This window comes from Micromesistius poutassou (genome assembly GCF_964030765.1).
Source record: "Micromesistius poutassou genome assembly, chromosome: 4".
Classification (NCBI taxonomy): domain Eukaryota; kingdom Metazoa; phylum Chordata; class Actinopteri; order Gadiformes; family Gadidae; genus Micromesistius; species Micromesistius poutassou.
In genome coordinates, this window is record NC_140274.1 from 1,906,972 (window position 1) to 1,916,971 (window position 10,000).

Here is a 10,000-nt window from a genome sequence, read left to right on the forward strand (position 1 = left end):
TCTCTCTCTCTCTCCTCTCTCTCTCTCTCTCTCTCTCTCTCTGCTGTGTCTCGTACGTCATCAACAGTGTGAGGGGTCCCGCTTAGTCAGAGCCAGCTGTGTGCCGACGTCTTCAAGCCTCAGTGACACACACACACACACACGCACACACACACACACACACACACACACCACGCTGGAGACAGCGAGCGAGAGAGAGAGCTGATGTCTCTCATGTCTCCATGCGGAGCCTTGATGCCAGACCAGGGCCACGGTTCACAGTGTGTGTTTGTTTGGACAGAGGGGTTGTTAGGAACCAGGGGGGGGGGTCACCACCTGCCGCCGGGCGCGCTGCGGGTCGTCCTGACACACATCTGAGGTCCAGTAGAGACTGGTCTCTATTGTTCCATTTCAATGCCAGTGGATCCCTGAAGGCGTCTTTTCTTGTCGTGTCGACCGGATTACCAGACCAGATAGGAGCCCATGCTTACATCTGGCCTTAGGTCCCTCTGGCGTTGACATTTGAGAGAGAGCTTACAGCAGCTCTCCACTTCCATGAGTCACGTCTTTTCCAAGAGCAAACCCCGCTGGACTCCTCCTGTCCTTTGGCAGAGATGGGTGGGCCCTAGCATGCCTTTTCCTGCTGCTCGGTTAAACCATTTGATTTGCAAATCAATGAATGAATGTTCTTCTCATGCTCTCTCTTCTTCCATGCCGATCTATTTTCACATTTGACAATCTTTTAAGCCTGCCTGTTGGCGCAAAACGCATGAGTGTTATTTGTGAGCCTGATAAGTTAGCCATAAAGGCTTCTGAAATGCTTTGTTTTTGCAATGCAGCAAGCTTTGTTGATATTGATGCTTGATCTGATTTGCGTTAAAGGGCTGTTAATCTTCATGGATGACCGTGATTTGGCGGTAGGCCAATTATTATCTCGTAGTAGCCTAGGCTTCATTTGAATGCATCTTCTTTGTATAATAAGCCAAGCTCAGTCTGTTGCTAATGATATTGAAATATTGTTGAAAACTTAAAACAATTAAACAGAATTATGAAATAGTGGGCCTCATCAACTAAACTATGTGGGAAATATTCGATTCCTGAGCACTTTTCCAGTCTACAGGCCTCAGGTCTATAGAGCGAGGCGCTAGAGCGCAGCCTGGGGCGGATGGAGAGACCAAAGCTCTTCTTTGCTCAGAACCCAGGAGAGCGATGGCGGAGAGGTCCGTCCTATACACCTCGTATTTAAAGAGCATCAAGCTACTCAAACCTCAGGGGAATCTCCTGATTCCCCTGAGGTTTGAGTAGCTTGATGCTCTTTAAATATTCAGTTGCATTGTAACAAGCTGGAGCGTGGCAGCATCAGGGATGTGCTCCGTGCTGATTGGTTCCCTCCCCTTGTGTCCCCCCAGCGGGCCGCGGGCGGACGCGGCCCCGGCCGGCCGACCTGGCCGTCATCATGTACACCAGCGGCTCCACGGGGATCCCCAAGGGCGTGCTCATCTCCCACGGCAACCTCCTGGCGGGCGTCACCGGCATCGCGGAGAGGGTGTCTGGACTGGGGTAGGCGCCTCTCTCCGGCCTCGCTCACACCTGGCTGACACTCGCCTCTACACCTCATCTAGACGCTTTCATCTGAAGCCGCTTTACAACGGTTAAATCACACACTCACACCGTGCTAGGCGACAGCCAGCGGGTCAGGAGCAGTCAGGGCGAGGGCGTCTCGCTCAGGGACACCTCCACACTCCGCTAGGAGGAGCCGGGGGTCCAACCAGCAACCCTCCGGTTACCAGCCCATTGTCTTTTGAGTGAGACTTTTTGAACAAGATGAAGATTGGAGATTGAATAAAGAACCCAAAGGCCCCTCCCTTTTCCCCCGTCCGTCTGGAAGTAGTTCCTGGCTCTCATGGCTTCTAGCAGAGCTCGGGTGACGGAGCTCTTTTGAAAGAGGATGAGGTGACTCTAGTACATCTCAGTTGATCCACTTCCTTTGCTCACTTCCATGGCGGCAGCACGCTGTGTTTGTGTGCCAATGCGTTTAATATCTGGCAACCCGGGGCACTGAGAGAATGATTCACAACAAAAACAAGGTTCCACCCAGACGTTTGAGAGGAAAATAACCTGCAGGATAGGATAGGATAGGACAGGATTTGCTGTTAGACTGAGCATGTTTCCTCGTCTCTGAGGATGTATCATTCATCAGTTAATGAGTACAGCACAGTCCCAATACAGCTCCTTTAAACTTACGAAGTCAACAATAACAACTGTGTATGTGTATGTGTGTATACATGTATATAATATGTGTATCATCTCTTAACCCCGAAGTAGAAAATGACCAATGACCAGTGTAATGACCAAATATGTCGAACAATTCTCTGAGCAGCGTTCAGACAAAATGTTGTTGGCTCCCAAACCAAAGCGGTGACATTTAGGGCTGCTGTTGAACGACATGGTGGAGGAATCTTGTGTTCCCAGTCCACAGCAGGGCCCGGGGCTGCTGGGATATGTAGCTCTGGAGCAGCTTCAGCGGGAGAACTGCTTCAGGGAGTGAGATCCATTCATTTCACTCACCAGTGTTTTTCCTTTTACAGGTTTTCTGAGCATTTGTATCAGTGATATGAAGCTGTCCTGAATGATCATAGGGGGGGTTCCCATGGGGATCCCTACCCCAAGGGGCTACAGACAGGCTGATTGGCTAAGCAGCCGATGACACCACATGTGTTTACACCTCCCTTCCTCCCTGGAGGGGAGGGGGGGGGGGGGGCGGCGACGGGAGGGTTGAGAGGAAGTGCAGAAGATGGGAAGGGGGAGGACTGTGGAAAGAGGGAGGATACGCGATGGGGGGTGAGAAGGAGGGGAGGTTACAGGGGTCAGGTCCGTTCTGATGTCCATCAGGCTGCTCCACAACAGACCAGGTTGGGTCTAATCCCCAGAGGCTCACAACCATCAGGAGAATGTTCTCAACAATACGAGAATACAATCCCTATGGATTTGTTCCTTTTATAATTAAATGTGTGTGGGTGTGTCTGTGGTTGGGTGCGTGTGTGCGTGTGTGTGCGTGTGCGTGCGTGTGCGTGTGCGTGTGTGTGTGTGTGTGCGTGCGTGTGTGTGTGTGTGTGTGTGTGTGTGTGCATGTGTGTGTGTGTGTGTTGGCAGTGAGAAGGACACCTATATAGGCTACCTGCCGCTGGCCCACGTGTTGGAGCTGAATGCAGAGCTGGTGTGTCTCTCCCACGGGTGCAGGATCGGGTACTCCTCTCCCCTCACGCTGGCTGACCAGGTACACTCCCCCAGGACCTCACAGAGCACTGCTGTCACACTTCTACCTGCTAGTACTACCTGCTAGTACTACCTGCTAGTACTACCTGCTAGTACTACCTGCTAGTAGTGGGAGGTATCGCCTAGTCTCAGATATGACCAGAAACCCATACTTATTGACTGCAGTTATCTTACTGTGGATTCTATTTGTTTAAACACCATCCCTTCAATAAAGGAGGATGAGGAGGAGTCTAGTGGGATCAATATGAATCACCACATGTTCATATCCAACCCAGCCACCTATTGGACGTGGTTTATGTGTCTATGATGAGATCAGAAAGTGCATGACTTGAGCCCTGAGTAAAGCGATGTGGCAGTACTGTGTGTGTGTGTGTGTGTGTGTGTGTGTGTGTTCATCATGTCTCCTGTGCCCTAGTCGTCTATGATCAAGAGAGGCAGTACTGTGTGTGTGTGTGTGTGTGTGTGTTCATCATGTCTCCTGTGCTCTAGTCGTCTATGATCAAGAGAGGAAGCCAAGGCGACAGCAGCGTACTGCAGCCCACGCTGATTGCCGCCGTACCGGTACGTTACCCCACTGAACCCTGTTCAGTCTCCCCGTCCGTCAAACCCCGTCTACATGAGCTGCTGGTGAATGTCATCCTCCACATGGTCCACACCGCCCTGGTCCACACCGCCCTGGTCCACACCGCCCTGATCCTCCACTCAGGCGCTGTGCATACTTTATTAGCATTTTACATAATGTAAATCTTTTCACATAAAACATGAAAGGTAAATACACACACACACACAAACACAAACGTGCACAGACACATGCTCATGCACGCACGCCCACACACACACACACACACACACACACACACACACACACACACACACACACACAGACACACACACACACACACACACACACACACCCCTCTCCCCTATGGCGGTGGTGGAGAGGGAGGGTGTCTGGGACCATTCACAGCTGTAAACAGAACGTGAGAACGCCCTGTGTGGATGTCCCCATGACACACACACACACACACACACACACACACACACACACACACACACACACACACACATATACAAACACACACACACACACACACACACACACACACACACACACACACACACACACACACACACACACACATATACAAACACACACATATACAAACACACACACACACACACACACACACACACACACACACCCAAGGCAAAATGTTTGCTCTACAAGAGTGTTCGTCCTCCCATGTCCATTTCCTCTTTCAATCTCTCTGTTTTTAAACACACACACACACACACACACACACACACACACGCACACACACACACACACTTGCCAGCTGTTTTTAATTGTTTGTTTGTGCCCTTTCATCCATTCCAACAGTATTTCTCTTCCTCTCTCTGAGCTCTCAGTTGAAGCTTGGTTTGAGTGTTTCTGAAGGGCAGACCAGGTCCTTAGGGGCTCCAAGAGCAGTCGGAAACAGACACAGTGTCCAGTCACACAGAACTGGAGCTCAGCATGTCACGATACCAGTCCCATAACACGGTCCCAGCGTCCGCCTCAGACCACTGCTGTAACATCAGCCGTCTTTCTGTGGAACAACCACAGTGAAGTCGGACCATGTGTCCAATAAGACCAAAGGAGCAAACAAAGGGCAGCGTTCACAGAACCCCCCACAGCCCATACCAGGCAGTGCTCTCTTAGTATTAGGAACTTTAAACAACACAAGGTGATCCATGTCACGCAGCGTCTCTGTTCCCGTTGGGTTCCTGACCTCCAGCTGCTGTCTGAGGCCTGGCTTACTTCAACCTGAACACGTTGTTACTCACGGGTCGCGTTTCCACCGCCAAAAGTGGGCGTGACCCGGACTGAGCCGTATTGAGCCGTACTCGTCTCACAGCGCTCCTCCGTCGGGGTACTGAGAGCCTGAAAGGGTCCCGGCAAGTTTGAGCTACACACGCCGTCCGTTGATTGGTCGACGGAATTGTCCCTTCTGTGCGACAGGGGGATAATAACAAACAAACACAGTACCCGCAAGGTATTTCTGGACAACAGCGAAAGCTTTATTTATTGAAGAAAATGTCGCGCAAAAGTTTGCCGTCCTTCTTGGACGTCCTCCATTGTTGCTCTTTGTCCATTCTTTTTCATGGATTTATTAGCAGGCTACACTGTGTCGGCTGCTATGAGGTCACAATGCTTACGTAGCTGCCGTGGCTATCGCCGTCTTAAACCCCGCCCTACCATAAGGGTACTGTCTTAAACCCTGCCTACCATAAGGGTACTGTCTTAAACCCCGCCCACCATAAGGGTATTGTCTTAAACCCCGCCCACCCTAAGGGTACTGTCTTAAACCCCGCCCACCATAAGGGTACTGTCTTAAACCCCGCCCACCATAAGGGTACTGTCTTAAACCCCGCCCACCATAAGGGTACTGTCTTAAACCCCGCCCACCATAAGGGTACTGTCTTAAACCCCGCCCTACCATAAGGGTACTGTCTTAAACCCCGCCCACCATAAGGGTACTGTCTTAAACCCCGCCCACCATAAGGGTACTGTCTTAAACCCCGCCCACCATAAGGGTACTGGCGGCGGTGGAAACGTGAGCCGTAACTGAGCTGGGCCAAACCGCACCCTCACCACTGGGCTGAGGCGCGTTGGGTCCGAAGCGTACCCGCCGGTGGAAATGCACCATCAGAGCCCTGGCCAACAAGGAGTCCTCTACTGTTAACAAAGACATAACGGAAAGAAAGGCTAGCTGGAGGCAGACTCACCCTCACAATGTCTTCTTCTCTTGCCAGAGACTATCTTGACACGGTAAATGAAACTTTGCGTAGCAGACCAGTGGACTGTACTTGTTATCAGCCATCTGAGAGATCCTTTGTACGAGAGCCAGCTCCCTGACACCCCACACTGCAGCGGACCAGACACACGGCGCAGGGAGGCTAGGGCTCCAGGGAGGGACCAGGGGGGACAGGACCAGGGGGGACAGGACCAGGGGGGACAGGACCAGGGGGGACAGGACCAGGGGGGGACAGGACCAGGGGGGACAGGACCAGGGGGGGACAGGACCAGGGGGGGACAGGACCAGGGAGGGACCAGGGGGGACAGTACCAGGGAGGGACCAGGGGGGACAGTACCAGGGGGGGACAGGACCAGGGGGGACAGTACCAGGGGGGGGACAGGACCAGGGGGGACAGTACCAGGGGGGACAGTACCAGGGGGGGACAGTACCAGGGGGGGGACAGGACCAGGGGGGACAGTACCAGGGGGGGACAGGACCAGGGGGGGACAGTACCAGGGGGGGGACAGGACCAGGGGGGACAGGACCAGGGGGGACAGTACCAGGGGGGGACAGTACCAGGGGGGGACAGGACCAGGGGGGACAGTACCAGGGGGGGGACAGGACCAGGGGGGACAGTACCAGGGGGGGACAGTACCAGGGGGGGACAGTACCAGGGGGGGGACAGGACCAGGGGGGACAGGACCAGGGGGGACAGTACCAGGGGGGGACAGTACCAGGGGGGGGACAGGACCAGGGGGGACAGGACCAGGGGGGACAGTACCAGGGGGGGGACAGTACCAGGGGGGGGACAGGACCAGGGGGGACAGGACCAGGGGGGACAGTACCAGGGGTGGGACAGGACCAGGGGGGACAGGACCAGGGGGGACAGTACCAGGGGGGGACAGGACCAGGGGGGGACAGTACCAGGGGGGGGACAGGACCAGGGGGGACAGGACCAGGGGGGACAGTACCAGGGGGGGGCTGCTGGGCCGGGTCCACCAGGAGTCTGGGACCCACGTTTTAGAACAACTTGTCTCCCTCAAACTTCTAAGGCTGTTGGGTTATCTTCTGTCTGACTGGTATACAATGTTCACCAATCTAGCACTCTGTCTCTGTCTCTCTCTCTGTCTCTGTCTCTCTCTCTCTCTCTGTCTCTCTCTCTCTCTCTCTCTCTCTCTGTCTCTCTCTCTGTCTCGGTCTCTCTCTCTCTCTCTCTCTCTCTGTCTCTGTCTCTCTCTCTCTCTCTCTCTCTCTGTCTCTGTCTCTCTCTCTCTCTCTCTCTGTCTCTCTCTAACTCTCTCGCTCTCTCTCTCTCTCTCTCTGTCTCTCTCTGTCTCGGTCTCTCTCTCTGTCTCTCTCTCTCTCTCTCTCTCTCTCTATATATATATATATATATCTCTATCTCTATCTTCCACTCCCTTTATTGTTTTCCTTTTAAGTCTTTCCTCAAGTCCCCTTCGTCATCTTGTAGATCTGCCTTCTATATCTCTCTTCTCTCTCTTGATCTTCCTCCAGTACTAACAGTACTCCCTCTCTCCTCCACAGGAGATCATGGACCGCATCTACAAGAGCGTGATGGTCAAGGTGGAGGAGATGAGCAGCCTCCAGCGTAGCCTGTTCGTCCTGGCCTACCACTACAAGCTGGAGCAGCTCAGCCTGGGCCTCTCCACGCCGCTGTGTGACAGGTGGGTAGCAGGAGGCTGGAGACCTGCCAATGCACACACGTTTAATGGCCTGCATCAACGTTTCAATGCTGCACATGTTAAGTTTTACACATGCGTTCAGCCACACATCTCCTTGTTCTCTTCACTCCCAGACCCTGACTGTACAAACATAGCTTCTCCTATAGCCTCATGATCTCCCAGCGCTCTGACTTCACTCCCACACCCTGACTGTACAAACATAACTTCTCCTATAGCCTCATGATCTCCCCCGCTTCCCGTCCTCCAGACCATAATCATCATGTCATCTTGTCTCCTCTCTCGTCAGTGCTTTTACATCGTTTTTCCTTCCATCCTCCCCCCCGTCCATGTTTTGATTTCTCCCGGTCTGCATTTCCCTCCATTCATCAACCGCTGTCACAAATTAATCAATCATAACTTCTGTGCAAAAATGTCTCTAAAAGTTACACGGTTGCAAAAGAGGCAATGGTGGCGTCATCTGTGGCATATCGTGGACGTTCAGGGTCATTTGGGAGTGGATTGTTTTGCGTGATGTGTGTCACATAGTGGAGAATAAACCAGACCTTGGAGACCTCAATCTCTGAGGTCTCCAACCCTTCCCACCAACGCCTCGGGGGCCAATCAGCCCCCGACTTTAAACTCTGTGACCTCATCGTTAACTCATCCTCGTCATGTGACCACGCCGTTCAGTCGTAGGTTTGTTTGGTTTAAAGTGGAAGTGAACCCCCTGTTTCGGCGTCCACCCCTAGGAGATTTAAAAAATGTGTTTTGGGCTGAGTTTCTAGGAAGGAGGGGGCGTGTCCCCACGGTTATGACCCCTGGTCACTCTGTGATTCTTTTCTTTTAGTAAGGGCCGTCGTTGTGTATATAGTGTTATAATAACTGACGTTGCATATGAAAGGCGCCCCACACCGGGGCGTTACAGTAGGGCGCGCTCGGACCACGTCAGGCCTAGAGGTCAAGAGCGGCGGTTCCACCTTTGAACGGCGGTTTGGCATTGCCACATCGCCTGCGTTGCGGCAGTTTAAATAAGCAGTTTAAATAAGCAGTTTAAATAAGCAGTTTAAATAAGCAGTTTAAATAAGCAGTTTAAATAAGCAGTTTAAATAAGCGCATCAGAGTACAGAGTACCCCCGGGGGCTCCTCTCAGTACGGGCCCCTCTCAGTACGGCTCCTCTCAGTACGGGGCCCCTCTCAGTATGGGGCCTCTCAGTACGGGGCCTCTCAGTACGGCTCCTCTCAGTACGGGGCCTCTCAGTACGGGGCCTCTCAGTACGGCTCCTCTCAGTACGGGGCCTCTCAGTACGGCTCCTCTCAGTACGGCCCCTCTCAGTACGGCCCCTCTCAGTACGGGGCCTCTCAGTACGGGGCCTCTCAGTACGGGGCCTCTCAGTACGGCTCCTCTCAGTACGGCCCCTCTCAGTACGGGGCCTCTCAGTACGGGGCCTCTCAGTACGGGGCCCCTCTCAGTACGGGGCCCCTCTCAGTACGGGCCCCTCTCAGTACGGGGCCCCTCTCAGTACGGCTCCTCTCAGTACGGGGCCTCTCAGTACGGGGCCCCTCTCAGTACGGGGCCTCTCAGTACGGGGCCCCTCTCAGTACGGGGCCCCTCTCAGTACGGGGCCTCTCAGTACGGGGCCCCTCTCAGTACGGGGCCTCTCAGTACGGGGCCTCAGTACGGGCCCCTCTCAGCCTAACCAGAGTGTGTGTTGTCCCCCCTGCTCCAGGCTGGTGTTCCGGAAGGTGCGGGCCCTGCTGGGGGGCCGGACGCGGGCGGTGCTGTCGGGGGGGGCCCCGCTCTCGGCCGCCACGCAGCGCTTCATGAACGTGTGTCTGTGCTGCCCGGTGGTGCAGGGCTACGGCCTGACGGAGACCTGTGGGGGGGGCACCCTCAGCCAGCGTGAGGACCTCCACACACACATACAGAGAGAAATACATCTATATATACTATAGATATATATATACAAATAGATATATCTAGATATGTATATATATATAGATATATACATATACTATATATAAACATATATATGTATATATGTGTATATTTAAGCAATAGATCACTTCAGTCAGTGGTATACAGTCATTATACCACAGTTAAGGGGCGTTGTCCGTCCCGACGCGCAGCGGAGGGACGGCGACCCCCTTCACTGTGGTATAATGAGCGTTTTATATTATAGCCTTTTATAAAAAGGTTACGTAAGTATGGCGAAATTAAAGTCATAGACACCCTCAATTTTGAAAAAGCGAGAAAGTCGGAAAAGCATTTTTTTTAACCAATAC

The 10,000-nt window shown here is 53.2% G+C and overlaps 1 protein-coding gene across 1 annotated transcript in view; it reads left to right on the top strand.

Moving 5' to 3' along the window:
• Positions 1 to 10,000, top strand: part of LOC311342363 (fatty acid CoA ligase Acsl3-like) — a 28,653-nt gene that overhangs the window by 12,679 nt on the left and 5,974 nt on the right. Inside the window, exons 4-8 of the mRNA XM_084467209.1 lie at positions 1,364 to 1,539; positions 3,133 to 3,256; positions 3,745 to 3,816; positions 7,581 to 7,720; positions 9,445 to 9,617. Coding sequence (XP_084323335.1) covers positions 1,364 to 1,539; positions 3,133 to 3,256; positions 3,745 to 3,816; positions 7,581 to 7,720; positions 9,445 to 9,617 — 685 coding nt within the window. The remainder of the gene's footprint in view (positions 1 to 1,363; positions 1,540 to 3,132; positions 3,257 to 3,744; positions 3,817 to 7,580; positions 7,721 to 9,444; positions 9,618 to 10,000) is intronic.